This window comes from Bos javanicus, chromosome 14 (genome assembly GCF_032452875.1).
Source record: "Bos javanicus breed banteng chromosome 14, ARS-OSU_banteng_1.0, whole genome shotgun sequence".
In the NCBI taxonomy this organism is placed as follows: Eukaryota; Metazoa; Chordata; class Mammalia; order Artiodactyla; family Bovidae; genus Bos; species Bos javanicus.
In genome coordinates, this window is record NC_083881.1 from 8186004 (window position 1) to 8202664 (window position 16661).

Here is a 16661-nt window from a genome sequence, read left to right on the forward strand (position 1 = left end):
CTAGATCCTTCCTCTGACCTGGCTCAGAGTTGCTCATTTTCTGTCTGGCTTAGCCTCTTGGAGACCTTGGCCATGGGTCAACTCTGCAGGAGGATGAGGAGACTACAGAGGAGAGCCCAGCCAGGGTTCCTCCCCCAGGTGACATCCTTCTGGCCAGGCACCCCAGGTGATCTTGGGGTCTCCTATGTGTTTCTGAGGTCAGAATTTTCAGCAGCACTTGTGTGAGGGCAATTCACCCCCTATCTAGAGGGTGAACATTCCCCTTACCCCACAAGCAGCGGTCTCGGGCTGCAGAGAAGTTCCCCACGGCAGCAGTGCTGATGTGGGCAACGTCAAAGTTCCTGATGGATGGATCAACAATCACTGAAGAGAGGGTCAGGGACTGCCACGAGTCCAGAGTGACTGGAAGGGAAAGAAGGGGACTGTCAGTGGGGCGTCACACGATGTACCCAAAGGGCGCCCCAGGGCTTCCTCCGGGGGTCTCCATTCTCGTGTGACCCACTCTTTTATCCATCTCTCCATTCTACAACAATTTTTTCAATGATTTCTATGAGCCAAACTCCAAATTTCTATGTGCTCAAGCCTGGGAATACAGAGGTTAAAAATCAAAACAAACGAACCAACAAAAGCATGGGCATTTCTACTGAGCAGCTTACAGGAGAATGGGGGAGAATGTGAAAGGGTAAGAAAAACATCACAGTACAGTTGTTATGGGCTTCGCTGGTGGCTCAGATGGTAAGGAATCCACCTGCCAATGCAGGAAACCCGGGTTTGATCCCTGGGTAGGGAAGAGTCCCTGGAGAAGGCAATGGCAACACACTCCAGTATACTTTCCCGGAGAATCCCATGGACAGAGGAGCCTGGAGAGCTACAGTCCATGGGGTCACAAAGAGTGAGACATGAATGAGTGACCAACACACACACACGGTTGTTATAATGCAAAAATCAGAATAATGCCAGCAACCATGATAATACCAGGCTCATGGCAGAGTGGGGAAGAATCTGCCTGCCAGTGCAGGAGATGCAAGAGAGTAGGGTTTGATGCCTGGGCCAGGAAGATGCCCTGGCAATGGGAATGGCTGCCCACTGAAGTATTCTTGCCTGCAGAAACGTGTGGACAAAGGAGCCTGACAGGGCCCAAGGGATCACAAGAGTGGGACATGGCTGAGCACACACAGAGCTGTTCATATGGCTCTTTGTGACGCATTGTGTAGGCCGCCTTCAGGGCCAAGGCGCTCATTTCCCCAAGTGCTGGGAAGCTGGGGAAAGCTCTCATTTCCCCAAGTGGTTGGGGCTGCTGGCTGAGTCCCTTCCTAGGAATTACCTAGGACTAGGCCAGCCGCCTCCCTCCCTTCATCCCCAAACTAGTCCAGGTGGATCTCCAAAGTTCCCGTTCTCTGGCCCCAAGATGGGACAACCCCCAGGGGCCAACTCAGCTTCACAGCTCACTGAGGCATCCATGGGGCCAGGATTTGGTTTGCATCCATGTTCTGCCTCACCCCCAGCCCAATTCTGCCTTACATGTGTTGCTCCCAAGAGCACTGTGCACTAAACTTTCTGTGTGCAACTCTATCTTGGAGTCTTTCCTGGAAAACCCCAGCCAAGACCTCTTTAAAAGATGAAGACAATTCGCCCCGTCCTCCCCTCCCCCTGCTGTACCCAGAAGTCCATTCTCTACATCTGCGTCTCTATTCCTGCCCTGCAAATAGGTTCAACAGTACCATTCTCCTAGATTCCACATAGACACATGAACATGCAACATTTGTTTTTCTCTTTCTGACTTACTTCACTCTGTATGACAAAGTAGCCCTGACATATACACCCGACCATGTGTGAAATAGACAGCTAGTGGGAAGCTGCTGTACAGCACAGGGAGCTCATCTCGGTGCTCTGTGATGACCTAGAGGGGAGGGAGGGAGGCTCAAGAGGGAGGGCTTATATATGTACATGTAGTTGATGAGGATGAGATGGTTGGATGGCATCACCGGCTCAATGCCAGCTGGATGGTGACAATGCCCGAGACAGAGCCTCTTGGCTCCAAGTCAGTGCTCCTTCGTGTCCCTCTGAGCCTCCCACAGGGTGAGCATCCTCTCCGGAAGACCATCCTCAGATAGGAAAAGGTTACTGTCTTTGTTAACGCCGTGCTCTTAGCTATATGAGGAAGCCTATTGCTTTTATGTCAAACCTGTCTTTGCCACCACAGTACTGAGGGTCACTAAAATTAGAATGGTAAATAGAGTAGCAAAACAATCGAGTACCACTACCCTTTTTTTTTTAATTAAAAAAAAAAAAAAGAAAGGAGAAAAAAAAGGAAAGGAAGGAAGGAAGAAAAGGAAGAAAGAGAAAAAAAGGTGTACTCAGAGAAGTGGCCAAATAATGCAAGCAGATCTCACGTGGATTCAGGAAGAGGAAGGTGAGACCCCCACACTCGTCCAGGGGCCGTGGGACCAGTCTCAGAATCTCGAACCACATATTTCTGAACTTGGGACCTGGTTTCCCTGCAGGAAACTAGGGATGTCATTTTCTTAAGCATCCTCCACGTGTTGCTATTTCCATGGTCAGTGCAAGTGGCATTTTTGCAACACGGCTGATCTGAGGCACATATTATTAGATGGTGAGTACAGGGAAATTTCAGAGAAACTTATGATGGGATTTCAGGGCTGAACCTACCAATTATGGTCTTAAAATGGAAGCTTTGGCTGCCCTCCACGTTTAGGTTGATGTCTAGGGGAAAGAGCTCTAATTAAAGGGTGACTGTCACTGCCAGAGTGAGAGCCAGCTCATCAGTGGCCATCCCAGGGCCTGGATCCAGCTCTCTGCCCCACCCGGCACCTGCCCCCATCCCCTGGCCCACAGGACCCCTGGATGAGTCATTGCTGCCATGCTGATTCCAACATCTGGGGTTCTATATGCACCTCGTGAAAACCTCTGACAGCAAGTGCCTTGTGAATGCAAAATCATAGTGAAGCATGAAAGCTGGGTAGTCTTGGTAGCATTTCATAAGAGTTCACTAATTTGTCAAGGACTCAGCAATACCACTGTCACTTAATATTCACGATAAACCATGCTGTGGGCACCATTATGTGCACATTTTACAGGCGAGCAAACAGATCCAGAAACACACTCAAAGAGCTTAGCCGACAAGCAGTGATGCTTGAGCTTGAGTCCAGCTCCTTCAGCTTCAGCATACACTGTTTACTCCAAGGGTTCTGGTTTATTCACCAGGTGAATGAGGCGGCGGTGGCTTTCAGACTCACCCAAAGAGATAGTCTCCCCTGAAATGCAGCCTCTGTGGTTTGTTGATTAGTTTTTTTCCTTTGTGTAAAATGTATTTTACACATCGCATTGCCAGCATCACTTATTTAAAAAATATAGTCATTGGAATTCGCTGGCAGTCCAGTGCTTAGGACTCAGTGCTTTCGCTGCCATGGCCCCGGTTCAACTCCTGGTTGGGGAACTAAGATCCTGCAAGCTGCCCAGTGTGGCCAAGAAAGAAAGATTTGGAGTGGAAAGGAAAGGACAGTTCCCAGAGGGGCTGAGGAGGCAGAATTGACAGGATGGGGTAAGGGAGAAGGTGTTGAAGACCATGGGATTTTTGGGTTGGGCAACAGAGCGTGCAGTGGAAAACGTCCATGAGGAAAGAAGGAACGCAGCGTGGGGGCACAGAGCAGGACAGAGGGTGAGGCCAGCGATGGGTTCACTCGGGGACATGCTGGGCTCGTAAAACCCCGAAATGCTGCTGTTTCCGAATGTCACTGTGTTCGGCAGCAGGCTTCAGTGCCAGGCACGTGGCCTGGGTCCACTGTGCTAATGGCCTCACTGAGGAGTCCCAGGGCCAGAGGCGGGAGGGGAGGCGTTGATAGAGTCCCCCTGGCAGAAAGCCAGGGATCCTGGGACAAGGCTGGCGTGGAGGGATCAGGCGAAGGCAGAAGGAATTTTTTGAAACTTCTGGGTAATTTGATTATGTCTTCCTGCACACCACACCGTTGCTGAGGTGCGGCGGGGCTGAGGGTAGGGGGGCAGCATGACCTGCAACTTTAGGTAGGGCAGGCCTCGGTGTGATACCAGGGCCTTCCATTCCCTTCCAGGCAGCATTATTCCATTTTCATGTCAACTACGCTTAAATCACTAGACTAAAATACATTTGAAAATTTCCACCAGTATATGAAAAACTGTATTTCATTCCCTTCGCTTCCTCCCTCCCTTCCTTCCTCTTTTCTTGCTTTCCTGTCTTCCTGCCTTCCTTTATCCCTTTCCAGACAGACGTCAGTTAAAGAAGGAAATGTTTGATTTTGATGTTAAGGTTCAAATAGAGTAATTTCAGGTGTTAAAAATAGCCACAACAAAACAAACGCCAACATAACTGGAGACCTGTGTTGAGACAGAGGGAGCAGGTCTGTCCCTTGCTGACTGCGTTAGCAAGGGCAAGCGTCGCTCTGGCCTTCACCTCTCAAAACGAGGGCAAGGAGCCTTTCAATGATTTTTAATCAGATCCAGTGCAGAAATGTCAAGCCAGTTGCGAATGCCTGACCTCACCAACGTTCAAATAATCACAGACCCATTTGTTAAATGAAAAGACTGATGGGATTTTCTTAAGAATCACCAAGAATGGAGAAAAAAATTAGAAACTCTAAAGCACTGAAAAGAAGCCAGGATTCATACTGTTTTTCTTGCAATCAAGAACCAAGAATTCCTTTCTGCTCCTCAACACTTATCAATGCTGGATATGGGAAAAGCTTGAGGAAATATTAGAGCTGGTTTTCATGCCCAGGCTGGCTGGCTGGGGGAAAACATCAACGTTGTGAAGTCTTTCAGACAGGAAAAGGTTTTCAGACAGGAAAACCATTTCAGGCATCAGCAATCCTCTGTGACCTTGGCATAAACAGAAGGTAACAGGCTTGTTGACACTGCTGTCACAGTTTTATGGCCACGAGCTCTAGCTGAAGATACTCGTGTGCTATCATTTTAAGATAGGACCACTGCTCAGACATCCTCATTTCTTACCAGACACCGTCTTTCAAGTGAAAACCACATCACGTTGGGCTATTTTTACCCTCATTAGCGCATAAAAAAAAACAAAAAAAAAACCCTAGATGTTCCTTTGATAACAGAAAGAAAAAAGACACCCCTTGTTATTTTGCAATCATCTGCGAGATGAAAATGGGACGGGAGCTAACTATCCATCTCGCATATCTTCAAAGAGAAATGCCTGACATTTAAAGCAGACCCTACTGGACCCATTCTAACATTTATAACACTATAAAAGTATCCAGAGACATATTTACCTCTGTTCAGCCCCTAAATACCTACTTTTCAGCTCCCCAGGAGGCATGTTTTCATCTTTGACTTTGCACTTCCAGAGCTTAGCAGAGGGATGGCGCTGAGTACTGTGGTAGAACTGTGTCCCATCCCCACTCCAAGATTCACACTTCAAATTCATCCTAACCCCACGCACCTCTGAATGGGACGCCATTTGAAGACAGGGCTTTTACAGAGGTAATTTAGTTAAAATAAGGTCATCAGTGTTTGCTGTGCTAAGTCGCTTCAGTCGTGTCCAACTGTTTGCTACCCTATGGATGGTAGCCCACCAGGCTCCTCTGTCCACGGGATTCTCAAGGCAAGAATACTGCAGTGGGTTGCCATGCCCTCCTCCAGGGGTTCTTCCAAACCCAGGGATCAAACCCAGGTCTCTCACATCTACCTGCCCTGGCAGGTGGGTTCTTTACCACTAGTGCCTCCAGGGAAGCCCTGGTCCCTAATCCAAAGAGACTGGGGTCTTCATGAAAAGGGGAAATTAAGTCCTAGAAGTGGGCAGTAAAGGAAAATGATAAGCAGACATAGGGAGAAGACTGCCATCAACAAGCCAAGGAGAGGGTTCTGGAATAGATTCTTCCCTCATGGCCATCAGAAGGGACCCACCCTGCAGGCACCTTGACCTTGGACGTCCAGCCTCCAGAACTGCGAGAGACTAATTTTCTATTGTTTAAGCCCCCAGTTAGTGGTATTTTGTTACATGCTGCTGCTGCTGCTGCTAAGTCGCTTCAGTCGTGTCCGACTCTGAGCGACCCCATAGACGGCCTCCTACCAGGCTCCTCTGTCTCTGGGATTCTCCAGGAAAGAACACCGGAGTGGGTTGCCATTTCCTTCTCCAATGCATGGAAGTGAAAAGTGAAAGTGAAGTCACTCAGTCATGTCCAACTCTTAGCGACCCCATGGATTGCAGCCCACCAGGCTCCTCCATCCATGGGATTTTCCAGGCAAGAGTACTGGAGTGGGGTGCCATTGCCTTCTCTGATTTTGTTACATAGCCTGAACTAATACAGTGAGTGAATATTCAGCAAAAACATCCATTCCTTGATTCACAGTGAGCTTGCTGTGCTCCCTGTTGCACAGAAATGCTGAGCCTAGTGATAATTCTTATCATGTCATATTACAATGGCTAATGTTTCTTAAGCAGTTCCTATTTGCCAGACACATTGTGATGTGCTACGTGTCGTTTCACTTAATTTACACACAGCTGTGTGCGTGACTGTTCTGGTCACCACTGCATGCATGTTTTAAGGCAGGACCACTCTGGGGACACTCTGCCTGCCCCAGTCCCAAGCTCTGCCCACTGCTAGCTCTGATTTAGGGTAAACTGCACTCTGTAAACTGGAATAGTCTGGCCACTCGATGTCACCTGAGTCAGGGCTTCCCATATGCTGAGGGTCAGAGTTTGCTCTTGATCCTTCCAGTCTCTCGGGGTTGGGCGAGGTGGGTGGTGTGGAGGCTGCTGGGCCAGTGCTCCACCTGGTCTTCCCAGTGGCATGTCATTGCACCCAATGTGTGTCATGGCACGAGAAGTCAGTGAGCCTTGGACACGTGGGGAGGGTGGGGGCTGAATGGATTGATGCCTGCAAACTCCTTGGCGCAGGAGAGTGCTCCGTAACATCTACTAAAGATTCACCCCTGTGTGCTGGCCTCCAAAGCCAGAGCTCCTACCGCTGTGCTGTGTTGCTGAATGCACGAGGGTGTACATGTTGTCACTTGTATTAATACAACAAGGCATTTTCAGCCAAAACACGAGCATTAACAGTACTAGCAGGACTGCTGCCACCTCTTTACATTCCTGGTCAAGCCTATCACACAGTAAGGTGTAGGTTATGTGGCCTGGGAGGACCAGAGAAGACCCGCTCAGATGATTCGGGGACTGGGAGGAAGGATGGAGAAGACAGCACACATTCAGGCTAGAGCAGGGCCAGCAAGACTTTTCTGTCAGAAGCCAGATAGTGAATGCTTTAAGCTCTGCTGGCCCATGTTCGTCCTCTGCTGCATACTATCTGTATGTTACACATCCATTCTCAGATTAGAGGTTCTGTACAGACTGCACGCTGTGGTTCGCCACCACTGGTCTAGAAGGCAGAGACAGAAGGGCCATGGGTTCAGTCACTGTGCACCATGATGGGTGGAGGGTCTACATTCTGGGAACCAAAAACTCAACAGGAAAGTTGACAGGGAGTTTCTTTACTTTTTCCAGGAATAAGGAGTCATCTGGGGAATGCCATCTGGAAGGTAAAATATTGTAATTTTAATGGCAACCTACTCCAGTGTTCTTGCCTGGAGAATCCCAGGGACGGCAGAGCCTGGTGGGCTGCTGTCTATGGGGTCGCATAGAGTCGGACACGACTGAAGCAACTTAGCAGCAGCAGCAGCATGACATGTTAATAACTGCCCTTCCTTCCTAACTTGGCATGTTAAAATCCTTTTACAAAATGACAGATTCATTTCGTTTGGGTTTTTTGGTGGTTCCTATTTGGTAGAAGGAAAAGTTAGCAAACATGAGCTGCCCTCCAATTCGAGGATAGAATCCAAGCCTAAATCAACATGGTCTTACCCTACTTCTGAACCAGGCTCCTGTGGCTCCCAGCTCTCTGAAACCATCTCCCTGCTGTCGCAGCAAACCCCTGATCTTGTCTCATCCTTCCCTATCCACTGTGTCCTGGAAACAAGGGTTCCTACTATACAGTTCCCTGTCTTCATTTTGGGTTATAGTCTTCTGCTATGGAACCTTCTAGTATTTCTCTCATCCCCAACTAGGGATGTCTGGTCATTCCCCCACATTCTTCCAATTCTTTGCCAGCTATTATTTTTGCCAAGATAATTTCCATCTTCACCCTAGCTACTGCTAAAGTGACTTTATCATTTATGGGTAAAGCAGATGGGCCATTTCACATTCTGGTCTCAGTCTCTTGACCTCTTCAAACACAGAAAATGGTATCTGCACTCACCCCAGCCAAGCATCTCCACAGCCAAACTCTGCCAGGGCACTGAGCTCCATTGCAATGCCAATGCCATTCATTCAAAGTGCCACCTGCTGCTACATCCCACAGCCCTCCCTTCTTCCGGAATTTTCATACTTTATTCCATTAAAATCAGCTCTTTCATTTCACTATGATTTCTACTCTCTAACCCCCTCCAGGTTATCCATCTTCACTGGCTTCTCACAAACCAAGACCTCTCATTGCTTGGTCCAGCATTTCAGCTTCCCTTCTACCAGTGCTCTCCACCCTCTTCCCTTCCATTGGATTAATCCCATGGGCCTGCTTCCTCTGCACCTTGTCTCGACCTGAGCACAGCTACAGAAATACCCACAGACAGACTGGCGCCTTTACAGGTGTTGAGTCTTCAGCCTCCACTGCACTCTCCATGCAGCCTCATGCTGCTGTCCTGTCTCCTCCGTTCTCCTCAGGCCCAGGCATTGCCATGACCCTTGCACTCTCACGAGACGCCTGATCTCTTGCCTCCCAGAGAAAAAGTGACCATTATCGGCATCGGCTCTAACTCCCTGCCCCCCTTCTGCTCTCTGTGAAGCCTCCCATCTTTCCCTCGTTGTTTCTCCTAAGAGAAAGGGTGGCTGTTTGAAGCCAGTTGGACATCCACCTCCAATTTCTCCCCTCTGTGCCCCCATCTCCTACACACCCACTCCCACCTCTCCTACACGCCTCACCTACCCTCAACACTGACACTTCATGCTTTGTGTGAAAACACACCCACATTTCTCTACTATGAAACCAACCCATCACCTTAGGTTTCTTAACTTGGGGTCTGGGTTTCAGGGAGTCGCTTGCATGAAAACACATGCAAAATTTGGTACCTATGGAGGATACATTCCAATACTTTATTATGGGTGATTCATGACATAAAAATGTTGGGTTACCAACGAATGTTCCACAATTCTTTTTTTAGCTGTCAATCTCATTCTCTCTTTGACTTCAGAGCCAAGATTTTTTGGAAAGTCTGTAGTTTCCATTTTTGTCAAATCACTACTATGCAGTTTCTTCCCTCTTCACCAGCGAAATTTGCAAAGGGCCCTTCATGACTAATCCAGTGAATATGCACAGTCTCCATCTTCCTTGAAGGTACTGACCACACGGCCCTCCCCTGGTTTCCATGACTCCACACACCCTGCAGCTCCTTTTGGCTCCTCTTCTGGTTTCTCTTCTACTCTTCCCTTAAAGACCGCAGTTCCTTGGGGGTCTGTCCCTGACCTTTGCTATTTATATTCTATATACTCTCCAAGGGTGATCTCATGACCCCCCAAGGCTTAAAATACCACTGACATGCTAGTGATTATCAGAAGTATCTCCAGGACAGACCTTCACCCAAGCCTCATGCTGAGATATTCAGGACTCACTAGATACCTCCCTGAAGCATCCCAAACTCGGCATGTTGAAAGCTGGACACTGAAGTCTTATTTCTATCCCCACACTCTTTAACTCTTCCCCTCCTTGCATTATCTTTTTGAGAACTGGTAGTATGCAGGTCAGAAAGCAACAGTTAGAACTGGACATGGAACAACAGACTGGTTCCAAATAGGAAAAGGAGTACGTCAAGGCTGTATATTGTCACCCTGCTTATTTAACTTATATGCAGAGTACATCATGAGAAACGCTGGACTGGAGGAAACACAAGCTGGAATCAAGATTGCCGGGAGAAATACCAATAACCTCAGATAAGCAGATGACACCACCCTTATGGCAGAAAGTGAAGAGGAACTAAAAAGCCTCTTGATGAAAGTGAAAGTGGAGAGTGAAAAAGTTGGCTTAAAGCTCAGCATTCAGAAAACGAAGATCATGGCATCCGGTCCCATCACTTCATGGGAAATAGATGGGGAGACAGTGGAAACAGTGTCAGACTTTATTTTTGGGGGGCTCCAAAATCACTACAGATGGTGACTGCAGCCATGAAATTAAAAGACACTTACTCCTTGGAAGGAAAGTTATGACCAACCTAGATAGCATATTCAAAAGCAGAGACATTACTTTGCCAACAAAGGTCCATCTAGTCAAGGCTATGGTTTTTCCAGTGGTCATGTATGGATGTGAGAGTTGGACTGTGAAGAAGGCTGAGTGCCGAAGAATTGATGCTTTTGAACTGTGGTGTTGGAGAAGACTCTTGAGTCCCTTGGATTGCAAGGAGATCCAATCAGTCCATTCTGAAGGAGATCAGCCCTGGGATTTCTTTGGAAGGAATGATGCTAAAGCTGAAACTCCAGTACTTTGGCCACCTCATGCAAAGAGCTGACTCACTGGAAAAGACCCTGATGCTGGGAGGGATTGGGGGCAGGAGGAGAAGGGGACGACAGAGGATGAGACGGCTAGATGGCATCACCGACTCGATGGACGTGAGTCTGGGTGAACTCCAGGAGTTGGTGATGGACAGGGAGACCTGGTGTGCTGCGATTCATGGGGTCGCAAAGAGTCGGACACGACTGAGCAACTGAACTGAACTGAACTGAACCACTACCCGGGGGACTGCCAACCTGAAATGTTCAACAGTATCCTTAACCAGTATATCAGTAGACTATCCATCTAGAAAGGACACAATACAGAAGGAAAGTCAAAATAAATGTTTGTTTTTTCAGGTCTAAATATCCATTATAAGTGGATACTATCTGCAGGGTAAATGCATTTATCTGATTTTATAGCGAAAAAAAACAAAAACAAAAAAACACGGCCTCCAAGTGTTCACACGTTCTGTCTGCTGCCTCCCTCACCTGCCTCTCCAGGCTCCTCCCTCATCCACCTACTTCCTACCACCCGAAACTCCTGTTTGGCAGTCTAGCAAAACATTCGGTGCTGTCTGACTTTGTTCACTATTCCCTTTGTTTGCACTTGCAAAGTGAAATCAGTTTATGCACCTGATGAGCTCATATCATCTTTCAAAACTCAACACAGATGTCACTTCCCTCAGAAACCCTCCCAAGAGTCCTTCCTCTGCCATTCCCGGGACTTTTTCTTCTACTCTAAGTATCTTGTAAATATGTCAAGTGTTCCACTGATATGCAGCATTGGAAGTTACTTATGTTTTTTCTCTCTGTTAAATTATGAGTTTCTAGAGATCAAAGAGTCTGCCTTGATTTTATTAATTCTCCAAGACTTGTCATAACAGCATATAAAAATACTAACAGTAGCAGAACTTCCCTGGCAGTTTAGTGGTTAAGACTCGCCACTTCCATTACAGGGGGCACAGTTTGATTCCAGGCCAGGGGACTACAATCCTGCATGTTGCACAGGGTGTGGCCAAAAAATAAGGATAGATATAGATATATAGTTGCTGTTTAGTTGCTAAACTAAAAGAATCCTGACAACTCTTTTGTGAGCCACAAGACCTCAGTAAATAATAATTGAATAAAATCAATTAATTGATCAGTGAATCACATAGAAAGCAAATAATGTGCATTTGATTTTATAATATCTCACTTTTATGTGGCCTATTACTGTTTGTGGAACACTTTCATTTAAACTGTGATATTTAATAATGGGGGCTTCTCTGGTGGCTCATATAGTTAAGAACCCGCCTGCCAATGCAGGAGATGCAAGAGACATGGGTTCAATCCCTGGGTCAGGAAGATCCCCTGGAGAAGGGAATGGCAATCCACTCCAATAATCTTGTCTGGAAGATTACATGGACAGAGGAGTCTGGCTGGCTACAGTCCATGGTGTCGTAGAGTCGGACACGACTGAGCGACTGAACTGAACTGAGTGACTATACTTTCAAACTGAATCTTGGAGCTGGTGAATCACATGGCCAAAATCACAGCGCATGAATGTCAAGTCAAGCACTTGACCCAGACTGTCCCCTTCCAATAACCCCATCCCACTGTAGCTGCCCCCTCCCTCCCTGGGCTCAATTCCAGACTCATAAATTGATTTTCCTCAGTGGCATGTGGGCTTCCCAGGCAGCATTAGTAGTAAAGAATTTGCCTGCCAATGCTGGAGACTTAAAAGGCAGAGATTCTATCCCTGGTTCGGGAAGATAACCTGGAGTAGGAAATGGCAACCCATTCCAGTATTCCTGCCTGAAGAATACCATGAACAGAGGAGCCTGGTGGGCTATAGTCCATGGGGTCCCAAAGAGTCGGACATGACTGAAGCGACTTAGCAGGCACACAAGCAGCATGTACATCCCAGGCAGGGGTTTGCAAAGACATCTGAAACAGTCCTGCATTTGCTGAGGTACGAGCTTGTGGTTGGTGAGTAATCACCTTTTACCTTGCTAACTGCAAAGACACTTCTCAAGAAATGTCTAAGAAAAAAGCATACCCAAGAAACCAGACTCTGTCCACGTCCTCACGGCAAATCACTAAATGTGTCACAAGCAGAATTTCCTAGTGGAAAGTCAAAGGCTCAAGTTGAATCTGATTTCTCTCAAAGAAGTTTGACTCCTATCAAGTGGAGGCCCCATATTCCACCCCCATTCAAAGGCTTCCTGGGAGGTGGCAGGACAGCTGGATTACTCAGAGCATCTGAACTCCTCTTCTTTGGAGTTACCGAGTGATCCTAGGAAGGTGGGGGAAACGCGCAGAAACTCAGAGGAATACATGCATCAAGGACCAACGTGAGCTGAGCAAAGTAATTCCAATAATGCAGAGGCTTCTCTAGGGACACTGAGCTCTTGCATGGGACAGCGGCCACCATGACCTCTCAGTGGACTGTGGGTAACTTGTGCAAGGCCACAGACTTGGTTTGAACCCAGGCACAAGGTCACAGAGTTGGTTTAAGCCCAGGCAGGCAGGCTCTCAAGACAGCACTCCCACCCTCCGCCTCTCCAGCCACTGTGGGGGCAGGAGCTGCTGAGCTGTCCCCACTGACCCCTTACTCACTGGACATGTTAGGTATCATGCTAAACACTCATCCTGCCTGATTCACCCAAATCTGATAGCAACTCCTGGATGCAGGGGATATGATGAAGAGCGCCTCGAAGAACCCGAGGCTCAGAGAAGTGAAGGGACTGAACCAGGTTACACAGAGGAGGAACAGAACTGGAATTGAAACCCAGATTTGCCCAATGCCAAGGTCTCTCCGCTTCACTGCTTCTGCTTCTAAAAACATCTACCAAGAGCTTTCTGCTTCCCTCTGGGTAAGTTATCACAAAAACAGAAGAAAATAAAAAACCACGCCTCAAAGTGTAACCGAACCAGTCATTAGAATTACCAAAATAGAAAAGTTAAAAGAGAAGTATAGAGGCCATTGAAGCTACCCCCTCCCACAGCGAGGGAATCTCCAACACGCTTGAATACCCCACTGACAGGGACCTCATCCTCTCCACCTCACACCATCACAGCAGGACCCGTAATGCGTCTTCCTCCATCCTCTGACCCCACCCCTCTCATCTCACCCCCTGCTGCCTACTCCATGAGGCAACACGTACATGGAAGCCCTCCCACAGTCCGCCTGTGCTAGGCTCCTCTCCACTTCTGGACTCCACCCATCAGGGAGGGAAGGTGACTCCTTCCTTGACAAATGAGATTCTGTTCCACCGAGGAGGCCAGAGAATTCCGCACAGGCTCCTGACTGCTCAGCGCTAAAGAATCCTCCTGCAATGCAGGGGACACAGGTTCAATCCCTGGGTTGGGAAGTCTTCCCTGGAGAAGGAATTGGCAACCCATCCCAACATTTTTGCCTGGAGAAATCCCACGGACAGGAGAGCCTGGCAGACTACAGTCCATGGGGCCGCAAGAGTCAGACACGACTTATCAACTAAACAACAATTAAAAAAATAACAAAATAAAAACTTTGTGTAGCACTAGCCACTGGTAACATAGTATTACCATTTTTAATCAACAGAATTATTATAACCGATAAAAATAAATCTACCACTGTTGATGGATTGCTTTCAGAGATGGTTTAATTCATAATCAGCTCACAGTGATTAGAGTGGTCCTAGGAGGGGTAACCATTCTGAAATATTTCCCCTCAAATGCTTAACAAAGGGTCTGAATTTCCACTTTTAAAAATTAAATCTTCCTGGTTTATTCACTTCTTAAAATGTGACCACTCTTGGGGAAAATATTATTATACAAAAGAAGGTAGGTCCTAGGTTGGCATATTTTGTTTTTTACCCTATTTCCCTTCAATTCGATTGAGCCAATCCTTGATGGACTAGGCACAAAACTTGTGCTGTCTGAGAAGGAAATTATCAAGGTAAACCCTTTGTTTTCTCCAGTCTCTAAGATCTAACAAAGGTTTAAGACACAATTATTCAGCAAACATTAATCAAATGTTTCCCAGACACCCCATGTACAGTTGCACAGGTTGTACACTGTACAAGCGCAGGGGCAGCGTTCACAAAGATGGCCTGTGAAAAGGATCCCTTAGAACTGGCAGTGCTTGACCGAATCTAGCTATTCCAACAAGGCCAAACTTCATCAGGCACTGTGGCAGCAATTTTACACATAAGGCATCTTTAAAGTCCAATAACAACCTCTTTGAAGACACCATCATCTCCATTTTATAAGTGTAACAACTGAAACTCATAAGTGAAGTCGCTCGGCTGTGTCCGACTCTTTGTGACCCCATGGACTGTAGCCCACCAGGCTTCTCCGTCCATGGGCTTCTCCAGGCAAGAATACTGGAGTGGGTTGCCATTTCCTTCTCCCAGGAATCTTCCCAACCCAGGGATCGAACCCAGGTCTCCTGCATTGCAGGCGTGTGCTTTAGCCTCTGAGCCACCAGGGAAGCCCTTACCAGGGAAACTCGTAAGTATCCCTTAAATTGGTCAAGTTCACAACCTAAGGAGGACAAAGACAGGATTCCTACATCCCATGTGATTTCTAAATCCATTCACCTGGTTACCATTCATTAATCTATTCATACTTTCAACAAGCATTAACTGAATCACTATTAGCTTTAAACTACTAACCTAGAGCAAAATGAATATTTATATTTTTCTTTAAAAAAGCAAATAATTGTAAATAAAATAAGATCGAGCGTCTACTAGACACTTTGCTAAGTGTTTAGGATCAAACCATGAATTACAAAATATCTACCCTTTGCAGCATGAAATCTCACAAGCAAGCAAACAAGAGAAATATGTTTATTCATTTGGGGACTATTTCCTGAGAACTGACTAGGTACAGTCATGTTTCTAGGAGCTAAAATATAGCAGTGAACAAGACAGATAAAAGCCCCTTCCCCGTGTGGCTTCCCTTTTAGAGGAGGGTAAACAGTTACTCAGGAAGTACACAAGGGAGAAGGTTTCACAGCACAAAGATATGCAGACACTAAGGCAGGGTCAAGGGGTAGGGAGTGCTAAAGAGGGTGCTTTGATGGGGACGGTCGAGGGTGACATTAGCTAAAAGCCAAGGAGGCACCAGCCCCAAAGAGATACTAGGATGAAGGCTCCATGGAGCAGGGCTTTCTGAGGCTCCATTCATGGCTCTGGCCCTAGTACCCAGTGCCCAGCAGAGTAAGTGCTCACCAAACACTAAACACTTGTTGAACGAATAAGCGAATGAACAGGGGGGTGGCAGCTGAGGCAGAAGAACCATAACTGTGCCCCAAATCCTGTACTTCACCAGCTGGCCCGAGGCTTCCTCCTGCCTCCGTGGAGAGAAATGAAGCCTTCCAAGCTGAGGGAAGTTTCCGCCTGTGTCCCACTTTACTTCCCTCTGCTGTGGCTGGGATTCCAGTCTGCCAGCCGTTTCTCCATCTCAGTCCCTGGGTCTCCGAGAAGCAGGGCATGGGTCCAGGGGAGCTGCCCTATGCGAGGCTCGGCCCAGAGCACACACAGTCCTGCTGGTCACAGCCACCCAGGCAGCGCGGGGCCGGGGCAGATGGGCATCCCGGCTGCAAGCACTGGTCTAGGTGGGCACTGCCACTGCCAGCTAGACTCAGTGCCCTCAACAGGCTGCAGACAGGAAAGAGTGAGTGCCTGCCAACCTCGCCTCGCTGGGCCTGGGATATGGACTCTACCTCTGGACACCACTTTCCATGAATAGGGACAGAGTCTATACTGTGAGGTCCAGAGAAAGGCTGTGTATCTCTGCATACATGTGCACACATCAGCTCTGCATTTTGGAATTTAAGTTTTATGCAAACATGAGGCAATGTTGGAGTCAGTGCCTGCTCACATGGCCCTTTCAGCCCAAGGACCAGAAGGATGAAGAACTGGCGTGTGTGTGGTTAACGCGTCACCACGCTAGTGGCTATGGCAGGCAGGTGACAGGGCCCCAGGGTCGCTGCAGGACAAAGTTGTTAACAGCTCCCATCCCAGCCTCAAATGAGCCCCAGATGAGATCATTAAAGTATAGCGCCCCTGGGATGCAGGCTGTGATGTCCTCCAGACCCCTCTTCAGGAATGAAGGGCTCTTCCCCAGCTGCTGGCAGAGACCCCTGCAG

General features: G+C 47.7%; 1 protein-coding gene across 1 annotated transcript in view; it reads right to left on the minus strand.

Moving 5' to 3' along the window:
• Positions 1 to 16661, minus strand: part of TG (thyroglobulin) — a 235215-nt gene that overhangs the window by 122982 nt on the left and 95572 nt on the right. Inside the window, exon 36 of the mRNA XM_061438544.1 lies at positions 268 to 402. Within this exon, the coding sequence (XP_061294528.1) occupies positions 268 to 402 (135 nt within the window). The remainder of the gene's footprint in view (positions 1 to 267; positions 403 to 16661) is intronic.